Source organism: Sitophilus oryzae, unplaced genomic scaffold (genome assembly GCF_002938485.1).
Source record: "Sitophilus oryzae breed Bouriz unplaced genomic scaffold, Soryzae_2.0 scaffold_1499_pilon_pilon, whole genome shotgun sequence".
NCBI lineage: Eukaryota > Metazoa > Arthropoda > Insecta > Coleoptera > Curculionidae > Sitophilus > Sitophilus oryzae.
The window spans coordinates 3,210,180-3,227,640 of NW_022146168.1; the positions used below are offsets into that span (position 1 = coordinate 3,210,180).

The 17,461-nt window shown below is 34.1% G+C and overlaps 1 protein-coding gene across 1 annotated transcript in view; it reads left to right on the top strand.

Moving 5' to 3' along the window:
- The first annotated feature begins 15,367 nt into the window (after window positions 1-15,367).
- The window catches only part of LOC115877846 (rotatin), a 32,762-nt gene continuing 30,668 nt past the window's right edge, over window positions 15,368-17,461 (top strand). Inside the window, exons 1-7 of the mRNA XM_030894168.1 lie at window positions 15,368-15,504; window positions 15,557-15,744; window positions 15,804-16,093; window positions 16,147-16,405; window positions 16,466-16,606; window positions 16,662-16,895; window positions 16,951-17,120. Of these exons, the coding sequence (XP_030750028.1) occupies window positions 15,462-15,504; window positions 15,557-15,744; window positions 15,804-16,093; window positions 16,147-16,405; window positions 16,466-16,606; window positions 16,662-16,895; window positions 16,951-17,120 (1,325 nt within the window). The 5' untranslated portion in view covers window positions 15,368-15,461. The remainder of the gene's footprint in view (window positions 15,505-15,556; window positions 15,745-15,803; window positions 16,094-16,146; window positions 16,406-16,465; window positions 16,607-16,661; window positions 16,896-16,950; window positions 17,121-17,461) is intronic.

Here is a 17,461-nt window from a genome sequence, read left to right on the forward strand (position 1 = left end):
GAATATGTCGATATTAATGAAATTGCTATTCTAAAATTTGTATCTTTTGTTCGTAATTTTTGGTGTTATTAAATTTTGTAAATATTCAAAGTCGGGCCTGGTGATTCTTGTAAAGCTTTTGAACTGATCATAGCCCTCCTCAGACACTAAGTTGTTGCAGTAAATTATATCGATTTCTAAAAATTTGGGTTTGGCATCAGCGACGATGTTTTCGATTTTTCTCCTGTTTAATAATTAAGCTGTGCATAACAATGACTGCAGCCTCGACTATTTCTTGGTCGTCCATTATTTTCGCCAACACAACTCTGCTGTGCGCGCACAAATGGATCACTTTCACATCACTTTATTCGTCGAAAAATAAGTTTTTAATTTGAACGGAGCCGAGAGCGCGAACGAATGCCGTGCGCGCACGCTCAGTTCGTGCGTGCTCAAGTCTAAACGCACCATATACACCTCTACCACAGAATAACTACAGAACGATCAGTCAATGCAATAAAAAAGCGAACAAAATTTTTGCTGCCATCTATAGCGGGCCGAGTGCGGCTCAGGGCTTCAAGGTCAAAATAATTATTTATTAAATAAAAAAGTCGTGTCGGCGGCACGACTCGAACCGGTTACCTTCGTGTTGCTAGACGAGAGCAAGTTTCAAGTTTCAAAGCATTTATTGAGAATGTCTCCTTAAATACAATAAAAAGGTGCTATATACAATATATACAATAAATAAAATAACATGATAAGATGGTATGTTGTTCTTCTGACGAAGCACTCAACCACCTAAGCGAACCCTGTGAACAGGGGGGCCGGTGTTTGCCCTAGGTAGCTCTTTTATTGACCGGGCGAGGACTGCATGTTCCGCTTTTGCTCACACATGCATTGGGAGTATAGAGGCAATGCCGACGTGTTTTACTTTAATAAATATGTTGGTTACTTAAATCAGATCCGTAGAATCGGAGGAAAAAACTCTTAAAAAACCTTCGTAATATCTAGTAGATTTTCGGTAATTTTATTGTTTGTATGTTTAGTTGTGATGTAGTAGTCTTCAGTCTATTCTGCAACTGATGTACATATTTTATGTACACGGTTGAGAGTAGTCTGAACTTAGGAGTGATTGATGTTACGTTTTGTGTGTCTTTGTGGTCAGCGTCTATAATTATTTAATTTATGCTCTGAGTCTGAGAACATTACTCACTATATATAGGTAGCCGTGAGTATATCGGCAAATGTTTCATATTTATCACATTGTGCTGCCTTTGTTGCGTTATATTTGATGTTAGGGGCGAATTATAAATTTGCGTCTTGTAAAATTTTTGTCCTATTGTGTCGATAAATTCGTTTATTGTCTCTAATCCAGTATTTTCATGTAAATGTGCTATACGAGTATATCTGTCATATCCGGTGATTTTCCTTAGTGTCTTATTTTGTAACCGTTGTAGTCGCAGTCTTTGTTTATTTGAGATCTTAATCCATACTGGGCATGCGTATGTTAGGGTAGGCCTGAGTATAGTTTTATAAAGCAATATTTTATTATCTACCGTCATATGCGATCTAGGTGACAGTAAAGAATACAATTTCTGTAATGCTGCGTAAGTCTGTTGTATCCTATAGGTCGTATTTGATACGAATGACAGCCGCTTGTCAATTTTAATACCAAGATACTTGACACAGGATTTTGGCTGAATAGCTGTACCATCAATTTTTAATGGTTCATGGACAGTTACGTTACTAATTTTCTGTGTAAGAAGTAATTGTTCCGTTTTTGTAGAATTGATCTTTATTTTCCACTTTTCGAAATAAGGCAATAGTCTCAATAGGTGATACTTCAGTTGTTTATTGGCAATATTCACGTAGTAAGAGGAAGCATATAAAACAGTGTCATCCGCGTATTGTCCAAAGTTTGTATTTGGATATCGAGGAATGTCAGCGGTATATAAAGAGTATAGTAGTGGTGCGATTACTGTGCCCTGTGGGACACCAGCGCGTATAAGTTTTTGAGAAGACAGAGAATTGCCCACCCTCACTCGGAAGTAACGACCTTGGAGATAGGATTTTATTAGATTTACAATATGTAGGGGATAATTATGTATAAAGAGGAGCTTGTAAAGAAGACCTTCATGCCAGACAGCATCGAAGGCCTTCTCCACATCCAGAAATAAGGCTAGAGTAGACTGCTGTCGCTGGAATCCCGTCTGTGCATCGTGTATCATTCTTGCAGCAAGTAGAGTGGTGTTGTGTCCGCGTCTGAAACCGAATTGTTCACTAGGCAATGTTTTGTTATTTTCTGCGTGTTTTGTTGTTCGTGTAATATAAGTTTTTCAGATACTTTTGCCATTGTATTCAATAATGCTATAGGCCTGTAGCTTCCTGGTTTCGTTGCATCTTTTCCTACTTTATATATTGGTATTACTATTGCTTCTTTCCAGGCAATTGGAAAGTATTGGATTCGGACAATAGCATTAATCAAATACAGCAACTGCACTTGTGCTTTTCTCGGCAATTTTTTAAGAAGTAGGTAGCTAATACCATCTGGACCAGGCGCTTTATTGTTTGAAAAGCTCCTGATTGCCATTTTTAAGTTTTTATGTGATATATATGTGTCGCGTTTTGCTTGTTCATCCATTTCCGATCTAGGTAGATTAGTAATGCATTCATCAATATCTCGCTGTTCGTTAGTTGTACTTGGTCGTGGAGTGTGAACTGTTGCAAACTGCTTAGCGAACATCTCGGATTTCTGTTTGTCGTCAAAAGCTTCTATGTTATTGTCTTCCAATGTCGGAATAGTCCGAAATGTTTTAGTCAGTATTTTTGTCATTTTCCATAGAGAGTTGTCTCTTATATTTAGGCCTTGTAATTTAGTTTGCCAGATATTATTTTTGTGTTGAGCTATTTTTAGAGTAATCTGTCCGGACAATAGATTGAATTGCTCTCTATCTTGTGGTCGTCTATGTCTTTGCCATATTTTTCTTAGGTTGTTCCGCGCTTTGATTAGGTCCGTTATTTCTTCAGGTAAGACGTCTTCTCTAGGCCTGATACGCACTTTCTTACCAATGACAGCTCGAGCGTTTTGAATTAAGTCAGTAAAACGCTCCACCTCTCTATTGATGTCCTGTGCTGTGCTTATATTATTGTTTATTTGAAGATTTTGATTGATAAGATTTTTATATTGATCCCAGTTGGCATTATTGTATGTCCATGCTAGGTTGGTATAGTTTTGTGTGTTAATATTACTTGATATTGAGAAAAATACCGGAAGATGATCGGAGTTAAGTTCATTTTTTGTGGATAGTTGGATATATTGAGTAATATTTTTATTTAATACTATATCTATATACGTTGGGGTCATGCCATTGAGGGGTATATGGGTGGGAGTAGAGGTGTGTAAGAGCGCAACATTATTGTTAAGCGTATATGTATATAGGTTTAGTCCACTAGTGTTATTTACGTGATTTTTCCAGGCTATGTGTCGCGCATTTAAATCACCCATTAATAATACTCGAGGGAAAGGAGAAATAAGATTGTCTAAGTCATTGTGAGTCAGTGTGTTGGATGGAGGGTTATAGCATGCAACAATATGAGTATCATCACTTAATTTGATAATGATGTGTTCTACGGAACTTTGTAAGTTAATGTTTAATAGCTTATGTGGTATACGTGCTCTTACTAATATTGCTACACCTCCTCCGCGTCTTTGTGTCCTGTCCTGTCGGTGGACACTAAAATGTCTAATTTTTATACGGTCTATGTCAGTAAGTTTAGTCTCACTTATGCACATGATATCAACTTTGTATATTGATAAGAAGTGTATAAGCTCGGACATTTTATGTCTTAGTCCATTGGCGTTCCACAGTACAATGTTCAGTTTAGTCATTATTTGTCAGGTGTAAAATTTAGTCTTGTTGGCGTATTATGTTGTATTTAGTGACTTGGTTTTGTTCAAAGCCAAGCATAACCCTAATCACTTCCATACCCGTGTGAGCATTTTTTAGGAGTTCCTTCAGCGATGCCAAAGCTCGACTTAACTCAGTAAAATTAATCATACGATTTATTTCTTCAGCATCTCGAATGACATCGCTGTAGGAATTCATAAAATTGTCGGCGTTAAACATACCTTCCTCTCGGTCTGTTTTCGCGTAGTTTGATCTAGGTGGTTGGGTGCTACGTTGTTGTGTAACCGTTGCTGCCTCTTGTTCTTTTCTTCTGTTTCTTTCTTCCCAGGCGTTGACTGTCGGTGGTGGTGCTGAACGGTATGTCTGTTTTTGGGGCCCTGATGTTGCAGATTTTCTGTGTTCTAAGCTTTGTAGTTTTTCCTTATATACCGGACATTCCGGGTTGGCTGCTGTATGATCTCCATTGCAGTTTGCACATTTAGCTGGTTGGTCTAGGGGTTTTGTACAGTTGTAGCTATAGTGGTTTTCGGCACATTTCACACATTTTGGGGCTCTTCTACAGTTGTTGGTTGTATGTCCCCAAACTTGACATCTTCGACATTGTATGATTATTCTATCGTTTTTGCGACGTTCCCAGTATACTCTAGTGTATTCGATAACGCTTGCTTTTTCGTTTAGTACTTTTAGCAAGACGTTTTTATTTGTGGTAACCATAAATAGCGGGTAGTTTTCGTTCTTCGTTTTCATTTTATAGACTTCGTTGATTGGTATTTTTAATTCATCTTTTAAGGTTGCTTTGATATTTTCCGTGATAGTATCTTTGTGGAGTCCGCGTAGTACAAAGGCGTGTGAGGCGTTGTCTCTTGGTGTATATGTGTGAAATTCTATTCCTGAATTATCATTCTCTAAGTATTTCTTCAGATTGTCATAGTCTTGGATATTGTTGGTTTGAATGACTGTAGTATTTATATTATACTTCAATGAAAATTCTGCTTTGATGTGTTCTTTGAACTTCTGGATACATGTTTTGTGATCATTGATTGTTCCTTGGAGTACAATTGGGGGAGGTTTTCTCTTTTTCGAGGTTTTGATGTTCTCAAAATTTTTCTTAAACGTACTTTTTGATTTTCGTTTTATTTCGGTTTCGGTGTCTGTTTCCGAATCTGTCGAAGATAGATTTTCGTCATTATTTAGTCTACTAAATTTGTTTGCCGTGGCTGTTTCTGGCGTTCGTTTTCTTTTATTTATTAATGCAGACAGTGGTACTGTGATTTTTGGACTCACAAATAGATCAGAGCTTACTGAAGCAGTGTCCATTTCTCTCGTGGTAGTCTCTTCGTGTTTCCCCTTGGTTATTTGGGAGGTGGATGTTTTTGGCTCAGTATCGGAGATGCCATGCAATTTTTCTAGGTGCTGCTCGATTTATATTAACTAGGCTAACTATTTATAATAACGAGGCTAGACGAGAGCCTTATCCCCTACACCACCAGATATCTTGAGGAGAATTATATCTTTGTGGTAATAAATTATGAATTCAGCCTGCTACAACTGATATGTAAAATTTATCCCAGAGGCTGCTTGTACTTTGAAAATTCATCTCGTTGCAGTTCATCACAGTTGTATAATTCAAGAAGCACTAAGAAATATGGCTACCTTTGAATAATATAATATGAAAAAGTTGGAATACAAAAAGCACGAGAAATACATTTTGTATTAAAAACAAAATAAAGACAGCTTAAATATAGTTTGAAGCATAAATAATGGAGTATTTGAAGTACTGTGTGGACGGAAGAGGGAAATCAATCGCAAAATTCATAAAATGAATTTAAAGACCGAGCCAATCGTAACGTTTGAAGCAACCATACATACACGACGAACTGTTCTGCAACCATATATACACGACGTAAATTAGCACCATCTATAGTGGGCCGAATCGTCAATTTGTAATTAATGCTCCATAAGAGTGACTGGGCCCTGACCTCTACTTTCAACAGCGCCTTCAGATGGAGCGGACCGTACGCGCGGAGCGTCCGCGCTAATGTTTTTTTCAATATAGCTCATCCGGACGAAGCATACGCGACCCATGTGAAATCGTTCATATAAACTCATGGTATTTGCTCGAAGTGGCGGACGGTCTGTCGCGGACGCTCCGCTCCATCTGAAAATGCTGTAAATATTTAATACTATTTGCACCGTATAAAATTGTTTAAAAAAGTAATTGTAACGCCGGGTCCAGACCAAGGAGACAAAAAGTAAACACGATTTTGAGACAAAAACAAGAGATTTTGCGACAAAAATGTGGAATTTTGACAAGACAAACTGGAGACAAATTGTCCACACCCCAAGGACAAAAGTACAACAAAGTCAAAAGTTTAGTTCATGTTTAGTTGTTGCGAATGAGTTTTATTAACCATGTGTGATTTCACTGGTCTCCTACCTCCTCCTCCTACTGTTGGCAGCACACGCCCTCCACACTACGCTGACAACTTGTCATAAAATATACTATTACTATTACGTAGCGTAATAAAACACAGACACTTTGATCTTTACCGACTCGAGACGAGACACTGAAAAGTCTCCGAATTTTGAAACAAAACAAAAATGAGACAAAAATGTCGCAGAAATGTATTTCTCGCAATTTTGTCGTAAAACATGAATGTTTCTGTCTTGTCGTTGTTTTGTCTGCTTGGTCAGGACCCGGCATTACGTTTGATAAAAATAGCATGTTCTATTCGGAGTAAAATTGACTTTTTCTGTCTCGCCTGTAATGTCAACAACAGTAATGTAACAAAAAAGTATAATTTATACTATTATTACCTTATACTATCTAGAAGAAAAATTCCATCCTGTAGCTTAAGTACCATTTTCTTCCTGTACAACCACGGAAGTATCTTCCCTACAACGCAAGACATAAAATAAATTAACATTGATTACATAAACTGTTGAAATTTTAGATAGATGCTGCCGATGCCGTCGCGTCGCACAGTGGGGTATTTGACACAGATAGTTGATCGAAATTTTTTTATGTAGACCTTATATAAATTATTGCTATTTTTAATTAAAGAGGAAATAATATGAACAAAATAAAGGATAATTCGTCGATTCTAAAAAAATAAAGAAAAATCACTGTTCCAGTGTTTCCACGGTCAATGCCACTAATGCCAGTAGTAATATCGCAACTAATACTACTAATGCTACAACTGATCCGCGAGCAATGCCCATACCACTAAAGTCGCTACTAATGCCAAATTGTGCGATACTGCTAATGGCACTAATGCGATCGTTTTGTACACAACAATGCCATCGCGGTTTACACCTCGCATTAGTATATCACTGATTGGCAAATTAGAGGAAACCAAGAATGTTTTTCTCATTTTGTCAGCAAAGTCGCAAAAAGTCGCAGTATTTTATTTTACTGTATGAAAGCCCAATGTTTACTAAATAAAACGTATATAGACAATATGCTGAATTCTTCGAAATGCGCAACTAAATCTCTAAGTATAATAAAAATGTCACAAATTTAATCAAATTTTCTGAACGCCTAACTTTTAGTTGCAAAAAAAATCGTTGGTATAGAGAATATCAAAATAAATAATACGTTTTTGTAGAATACATACCTGCAGCTTGCTGAGCCATTTTCAATCAAAACAATAATATAAACGTAAAAAGAGCACAAGAACAACAACAATTTATAATTTTAAACATAAAATTTAGCCATTTACTTCTTATCTGTGAGAAGTAACAACTTTGACGTTTCGTTGAAACAAATGAATGCAACTAAATACACCCAAAGAAATACACCCATAGCAACGCCATTCATGGCAGACATGATTTAACTTATCATTTATCTTTTTTTGGGAAATCTTAAACACATTTGCTTTTTCGAATTTCGATCACCTTTTTCATGCTAATACCCCACCGTGCGTCGCATCGAAATTTTCAATAATAAATGATAGATGCTGTCCGCTGCACGCAGAAATTGTATCGCGTTGCCATGAAAATCCTGACATTCGCTGCCGACGCGAAACCTTTCGCGAAACAAATACAATGACGCGTCGCCATTATAGGTAAAAAATTCAACAAGAAATTAATCCAAATAAGATAAATAAATAAATATATCGATAAACTTACCCCTTTAATAGACGTAACAGACTCCTAGGAGTATGCTTTTATAAGAGAAAAATCATTACGCGTAAATAGTTCCACAAAAATATCAAGAAAAAAACAGAAAATATTTTTGACAGCACTCTTGCCCTGCTATATGTTCACCACTGGTAAAATTATATTATATTTTGTAGTGTGCTGCGATCAATTATTAATGATCTATGGGTAATTTATGGACGATTTTTAGTTAATAACCCAAAATTTTAATAAAATCAGAGATATTGTTACCCATGGTACAAAGAATACAAGGTATGATATTGCGCAGGTTGGTCGCTACGTCACAGGTGATAACAGGCGCTATTGGTCAGCACGATCCGCGCGCCAGTTCAAATCGTCAAGATATTGTTATAAACCTGTTTTTTTTTGTTTATATACCGTCATTGAATTATCGCTAAGCAAGTTACTGTGGAGCAGTGCGTAAGGAGTTGGGCTAGGAAGCGAGAGACCGGAGTTCGAATCTCGGCCGGGACATAACTTTTTATTTATTTTTTTAAATACTGTTGTATTCTATAGTTTATTTTTGTAGTATAAAAAAAGAACTATTTATTCTGTTATTTTTTCATCTCCGGTATTAATATAAATTGACTGTTGGTACAATACCTCATTTAATATAAAATAATATTCTACTTTTTGAAATGTATCAGGCCCTAATTGTACCTAAAAGTAATATATTTTTAATGATATACCATATTGTAAACTATTTAATATTTCAGTCACTTAAAAAGTTAATTTGCATTGAATAATTGCCTACCATTAAAGGAAATTTGAGCTATATAATCTTTGATGGGCATATTCTGGGTATGCAAATACTTCCTCTAAATTTTGGGTGTCGTTCAACGGATTTATTCTCAAAACCAGAAACATCTACATATAAAAAGAAGCACAGGTCACTAATTATAATAAACTTCACCCTTGGTATTACTTCCACTAATTATAATAAACTTCACCCTTGGAATTACTTCTATCACAATTACAATACGTTCATCTGCATTGGCATTTTCTACTTTTCGATGGGAAACAATAAACTTCCCAACATTTTTTAAATGATGTAACAATGGGCTTGTTCCACAATTTTTTTTTATTTTACCAATCGAAAGTACAACTAAAAAATAACAGATCTACCAAAAATTAGAATTTTATTCGTACGTTTAGTACCTCAAAAACACGTACAAACATCTATTGTGCGAGAAAGGGGCGTGGCCAGCTGCTACGTCATAGCACCACAGGTCGGCTGGCGACCGCGCTCGATACAATGCACAGGTCTGCTTTGCCCGATTACAGAAAGTGTGTTTTAAATTTATAGTATAACGTAGTGTAGTACCCTTGTTTATAATACAAGGGTAGTACTAAAGTCTTTCTTTTATTCAATATTAGTGTAAAAAAGACGAGGAAACGTTGTGTAGTGCCAGAATGCACAAATACGAATAAAAATTCCCCAGAAAAACTATTTATTTCTTTACCGTCCGACATAAAGTTAAGACGAGCATGGCAGCATGCAATGCGAAGACATGATTTTGTCCCTGATAGAGGCACCATCAGATTTTGTTGTGAAGATCACTTTAATGTAAGTTAATACTTACAAGTAGTGTTTCCTATTTTTTTTTAATATAGGTTGAAGAAGACAGAAAATTACATATATGTACTTAAAAACTATGAAATCGGGAAGAATAAAATTAAAATCAGGTGTTATTCCTTACATTTTTGAGTGCCAAAAAAACGATCTTCTGCTTCAAATACTGTAAAGCCTCGAGGATTGGCGAAAAAAAGAAAACAAGCAGCCATTATTAAGGAAATATTAAAAGACGCGAGGCAGGAGGCAAATGAAAACTTTCATTTCGGGGCCAATACAGTAGACAAGGATCTTAAAATGCATGATCAAGAGAAATCAAGAGGAGCGCATTTCAAACCATCAAATTTATGCAGCCACATAAGAAATGCTACCGCGTGCTTGCACGTTCGGATGCGGCACAGTCATTACACTTTGCTTCTATTACACTTTTTCTACTAGTATTTATAATAATGCTTTAATTGTTTCTTACTTCTTACACATTCAGATAATATCCATATATTTTTTTTACTTTTTCTTGGGTAAAAAAACACAGTCATCACACTAATTTATACAGACTGGTGCTAGCAAGACGACTTCAAGAATAAAGTGCCTGATAAAGCCCACTATGTTGGAGCGAAACGACGCATAAAAAAAATCTTTCGATTTATTAAAAAAACCCTCATACCCCAGAAAAAGTAAAAAAAATATATGGATATAATAATGCATTGTACATTATAATTTTTTGCATTAATTTTGTGCTCCGGTGTAATTTTTGCCACTACTTGTCATAGTAATCGCTGATGTTTTAACTTCACATATTATCCAATGGCATTATTACCGTAATTTTGTCTGCCGGATCTGTAAGAAAAAAGTACATAGCTTACGTATCAGTTTTTACCTTAAAGTAGAAATATTTTTCTATATATTTATTGTATTACGTCTTTTCGCGGACCAACCTCGAACTAGCCCTAGTCAATCACATATCTTAAAATCAATTCAGTATTTGTCATCTATATATGAAACCACTGATTTTTTCTGCTTCGAGAATTTTTGGCGAGAATATTTATAAATAATTGATCAAAATTAATATATTTTTGTTTTTTTTTAAATTAAAATTTTTAAAATTTAAAATATTTCAAAAATAATTAAAAATATTTTTCTACAAGCGTGTTAAAATGTTTTTCCCCACACTCCGATATATAATAATATTACTTTAAGGTACTAGCGCTTTAAAATTTACTTTAGTCATTAAAGGAAACAAAAAAATATATATTTGAGGAAAGTCTCTTATTTACTTGTACAATTATTATGTATTAATTCAATATTAATTATATTCATATTCTAACTTAATTATATTATTAATATAAACAATAAACAATTGTTAATTCAATAATTAGCCGAAAAGCCTCAAAATGCTAATTAATTGTATTAATGTTACAAATAGAAGAAGATTGCATAGGTTAGTTAAGAAAATGCATAGGTTGCCTTCTTTCATATAGGGTAAATAACCCTTTGTTTTTTTACCCTAGCGAGCCGCCACTGCTTTCCGATACAGATATAGGTATTTAAGCAATAGAAAATATCTTAGAAGGAAAATATAATAGAAATTAAAAGGTTTACTTAGGTACCTTTGTAACTTTATTTCCTTCATTTCTGAACTAATAAATTCCTTATTTTTATTAAAATAATTCATTATCATGAAAATGTCCACTTCTGGGAGATTGCCCGAATCAGCTTTATTGAACCCTTCTCCTACCGAATGCATCTTGTGAAAATAAACCAACGAAATAGTCTAAATCATAAAATAATAAATACAAGAAGAAGTGTCAAGTCAATGTTAAATTATGGAAACAGCGTGGCTGCCTGGGTAACTAATTTTCAGATATGGCGGCTGGGACATTTGACATGATTTGACATGACATAGACACTTCATTGACATGACAATTTCAATTTTATGAAATTTATTTCCGTTTCCCGGTTTTAATGGCGGGCTGTTCAGGAGGTTTAAATGAGGGTTAATATACTTTTACTTTTTTCTAGTAGTAAATAATACAACAAAATTACTCAAAAAATATTTATTTGGAATTTAGAACAATGTAAATATGCAAATCAACACAATTAAAGAGCTATAAACCCATAAACTACTGTATCAATATCAAAATATTTAAAGTAACAATGCACTGACTTACAGAAACTTGAAGATAAATAAATGTTTTCACAGCTTCACGGGCGTAAAACTAACTGGAAGCAAGAAAAAGACAACAGGAACCCACGCAAAACCTGGAATCAAAAAAAAATATGTAAAAAAAAACATAAATATAGGTACATAAGACTGTTGTGAATTAAATCAAACAGGACTTGAATGAAAATAAAATGAATAAAAAATATGATACATATACATCTAATACCTCATTTGTATTTTAAAAATAATCTACATACATAGCATTATTGCTATGAAAATACATAATAGTACCTATGTGACATGTAATTACGCATTTCTGTTCATCTTGTAGATAATTAATGTAAGCTAATAATAGTTCAATAATCATAATTTACCTTGTGCAACTTGCTTTCAATTGCTCAAAATCACCGATCAGTCTTTAAAGTAGAGATACGGAAAAATCCTTGGTAAAGAATATCCCACAGTTAATATATTACCTATTTTTACATATAATATGGCTCATACCTACTACACGCAGAAACGTCGATTTCATCATTTTCTTCATGTAATTAATACCATATATACTTTATTAAAGTGTTAACAAGGAACTTTTATATCAAAAAACATCTTTGTACTTATAAATTTCAGCCGAAATATCATAAAACAAACTTCCAATCAAATCTAAAACGGCAAAAAAAAAAATGGCGCCCGACCTTGCCAGAGGCCTCGGGAGTTGACACATGGCTGACACACAGACAAAAGAAGAGGACGCCGACGTGCATAAAAATGTTCCGCAACTGAAATTGGCAGAAATCATATAGAAATATTCAGATTTTTGTCTAGGACAGTCTAGAAGGCCATGCTTTCTGCCTGGGTAAGACCGCGCCAGAACTGTTTCCAATTTTCCGGTTTACTGTCACCCCCCTGGTCTAAATAACGATAAAATGACAAATCACATTAATTCAAATGAGTGTTTCCATTACGAACTGATTGACGGCCGAAGTCGGGTGTAGTGGAACTACGTCACGAGGGGGCGTGGCCTCGTCAAGCCGTTACAAACTTTAAGCTCTCATATCTCGAAAACGGTAAAAGATTTCGTTTTGAAATTTTAATAGTGCACTTATTATAATAAGTAGTATCCAAAAATGTTTAAAAAACATACAAATAGGATATGATGGAACAAGCCTATTCCTCTTGTGGTTACTTTTCCATAGATATCCTCATCTCTGTCCTCATGTGAATTCAGAAGCAATAAAAATGAAAATTATTTACCATAAACATCGCAAACTAAAAACCTAATAAACAATTTTATACCGAATATAGAAATAAATTTAGTATTTTTACCTATTATCGTCCAAATCCATGTTAATAGATAATTATTTTTAAATATATTTTTGGAACTGCTGGTTTTAGTAATTATTAAATTAAACGAACTAAAAAGTCTTAAAAATAAACAATGCTTAACCATAACCTCAAAAATGCAGATCTCCTGTCAACTTTCTTTATTTTTTATTTATTCATTATTTTCCTAGTGACGTCACAGGTGGTATGCGCGAACTGAACGAAATTGGAGATCATCCCTTGTATTCTTTGTAGAGGTGGGTTGTGAAATCGCAGTCCGCTACTTTGTCACAGCTCCACCAACGTCGCAGTATGTGACTGCTCCAGTTCCAAGAAAATCGCAGTGACATTTCGGAGCAGTTTACAAGTTTAGGACATCTGCGCTCGTGAGTAGCAATAGGAGCAATAGCAGGCAATAGTGTAAATTCTGAAAATGCTCCTAGCCCCGTCGCCCGGTCAGACTGTTCCAGTCACAGTCGTCGCAGGTCGCAGTCGACTGGAGCATAGTATATTGAGTATATTCTGTGTACTGGAGCTGTTGGGAGTTTGGGAACGGGAAACGTAGCAGCGTTCGCTTTTTCTTTCATGAATCTAAATAAGATATTTATGTATTATATATTAATCACAAACAGATGTTTTTGACAAAGGTAATTTTTAACTTGTTAGTATGTTTATTTGTTAGTTAATTTTGTATCTGTGTTTTGTTGTATATCCTAAATCTTTTATTTGATCTTATACATTCATATAAGTTTTATTATTTATATCTATTTTTAAGGTCTGATGATGGCTAAATAGCCGAAACCGGTCACTAATAAAGATTTTTTTGACAGTTTCGACTTTGAATTGAATATAACATTAAGTTTTTACCATGGGCCACCACTCTGTGAAAATGAACAGACTCTTTAAGATATTTATAGCAAAGTGCTTGGTACTTAGAAACACTCAAATTCTTCTGAATAGACTAAAAAAATATAGCAACATCTATCAAACTAAGACATCAGTATAGTACCGTACAGCCGCGATTTTAAGAGCTCTAGGGGCCCGTAGTTCGGAAAAGTTCGAATCTTGTTCGCAAGGGCCCGGGAGGCTTGGGGCCCGTCGGTGACTTACCCCGATTGCACAGACGTTAAAATCGCCACTACTGATCGAAATAAAAAACGGCGTCCAGTTGGCTTGGAAATGACAATCGATAACATTCCCCATAAATTTTACATATAAAATGCCAGCAATCTTCATTTCATAGCTATCGCTGACGCCGTTTTTTTCGATCATATGATATAAATAAATAAAAACTAGACGATGATGTTGCCTATCATAATCACACCTATAGTCCTGTACTTTTTTAGTAAATGCAACGAACGGTGCCGAACACCGAGTGCGATTTTTCGGAGCAATTAACCTATAAAACTACATTTTTAATTTATAGGTTAATTGCTCCGAAAAATCGCTGCTACTTGTCACAGTGCTTTTATTGGAGCAGTCGCAGAGCGTAGCAGCTCCACAAAAATCGCAGACTGGCCCACCTCTAATTCTTTGTACCATGATTGTTACCGTCTCTGTTACCGTTTTTACAATATACGTTTTTAAAATAGGCCTCTGAAATATAGGCTCTGGAATTATGTAATAATAAGGCTTTTTATGAATAAATTGTTAGAACTATTTGACCTCAGAATGTTATTAATAAATATTATTGTAGAAAATGATGGAAATATAGAAAATACAATTCTTAGAGAAATATTAATTGTTATGGTATTGAAAAACTTTTTCCCGAATTGTCGATATTTGTAATTTAAAATTTTGCAAAATATAAATATCATGATATATGTTTTGTAAAATTCATTTAATTCTAGACCGTGCCGTTCTGAGGGTGTAAGGAATTTATGTTAATTAATATTTGTTTATTTATTTAATACCGTATGATGGCTATGAAATGAAAAGCGCTGTCATTCTATATGTTAATTTCTTAAGGGAAATGTCATCGATGTTCATTTCATAGCCATCGCTGACGCCGTTTTTATTCGATCATATGGTATAATATGTTTGATTTGATTATATTGAAACTTTCCAGATTGTTTGAAAACCATTAAACGCCAGTCTGTGATTAGAAAACTCAATGACTTGACAAAATGGTGAATTATTTTTTTTATCATTTATAAATCATGCTTGCTGCAACTCACAATACCCTTGATCTTTTTCTTTGATGGTAATGGCGGCAACCACAAAAACGCATATTTGACATTTAACAAAATTCAAAATAGATGTGTCAAAAATTACAAAATACAAACACCAACAGTTTATTAGAAGCGTTTTTTGTGAATATTTTAAATATTTTCTTTTACTTTCGTCGTAGAAGACCATCGTAATGCATGAAAAATGTGTTACAGCTAACCAAATAAAGAAATTAGGTTGGTAAATATCGTATATAGCGGATTTATTTTCTAGATAATTTCATTTTAGGTCATAAAATTCAAGAAATACGAGACCGAGCACTCATTTCGATTATATCCAAACTAGAAAATGGATATACATTTGATAATGACTTGGCTAGGTCAAGGGAACTTCTCACAAACTTGCTTAATTGGTTTCTTTTTGAACCATGCAGTAATGAGGAGCATGTTTTAAATTTAATTGAATCCATTTTTCAAGTAAGTTATTGTATAGAATTTGTTTTTCCTATATGTAAACCTTTCAAAATCATTTTTAGTCTGACGCAGGCCAATTATTAATTACTCACTGCGGAAAGAGGTCTATTCAAGAAGACCTAAAAAAGATTCAAACGTATATCAATCCTCAATATATACCTAAGTTAAAAGAAATTCAAGATCTCTTAAAGAATAATGAAAAACAGTCTAAACCAATTGTACCACCACTTAATACTGACATACCTCTTAGTTATCGTAGTGAACCAGAAAGTTTCACTTCAATAGTTGGAACGACGGCAACAACTATAGAAGGTTTGATTCAAAAGGGTTCTTCAGTAGCTCAACAGATTGGGTAATTATGTGTATCTCTACTAAAAGCTTCTTGATTTACAATAATATTTTAAGATTTCCACCAGAGTTTTCAACTTATCGAATTGAAAATGGATCCAACAATACTCCAGTATCAGAACATACAAAAATTTATATGGATTTAACATGGCACTCACTAATTGAAACAGATAATAATGTGTTACAATCTGTAGGAAACTCTTTAAAAAATATACACGAAATAACTAAGATATATCAGTCCTGTGAATTTTTTATTAATGTTTTATTACATGATTTTCCTGCAGAAATATTTATTCAGAGGCCTGAAATTATACTTGTAATTATGTTCATATACAGAATACGTAGAATTAAGGTAGTGAACAAAATTTTATTTTAGATTTTCTATGAACTTCTTCAGCTATGTAGATCTACTCGAATAACAAATATTACTCTTCTTTGCCTATATAATGTAACTACTTCTCTACAAAGAAGAATCTACTATTACAATGACGTTTCTATTAAAAATTTAAAGACTGAAGTAAGGAATAGTGTAATTTATTAAAGAAATTAATATAAAATGGATATTATTATAGATTTTCCCGAATTTGACTCTTTCGACTAATGGCAATTCGTCAAATAGGAGTTCAGTTAAAAGTGATAAATCAACTGATAGTAGTGAAATATTTGAAGGACCTGAATACACAGCAGCTTTACAAAATAAGCAGTATTCTATTCCATATTTTTGTTTCCAAACATTAAACACTACACTGAAATGTTTAATATTGAAAAAGGAAAACTACAAGGAACCAAGATTAAATTTAAATCAAGTCAGTATTATTTTGGGAGAAAATTCTTTGTGAGTGAATATTTATTAAATTCTAGACAGGTGTCAATACGGCTCTAGCATTATTGAATAAGCTTGTAGACCTACTATGTCAAGCAGTGTATTGTGATAAATTATGGACTGACCAACCAAACCCAGAGGCCTTAGCAATTATCAAAGAGTTAAACAACACACTCTCAATTTATGGTGATGTGTTAGAATTTTTCAGGTGAGATATTTTGTTTGCCTGGTATGTGACCAGTCATAATCACTATAGAGAATGTCAAATAGTTACATGATGATTCAAGCTTCCTAGACTAATATAGGAAATTAGTTGACAGAATTCAAAAAGAATGTGTTGTTAAGGTATAGTCTGTCCACTGAGGGCAGAGAAGACTTTAACAGATGACATCCAAAAAATGACAGAAAATACGCTTCACCTGCGATTTAAAATGATAGACACAATTATCACTGTCAATGGACAGACTATTTATTTTTTGGTTTATAATTGCCATTAAAGTTTTTAAATGATTTTGAATATTGTGACAATATATTTTTTTTTGTCTTCAT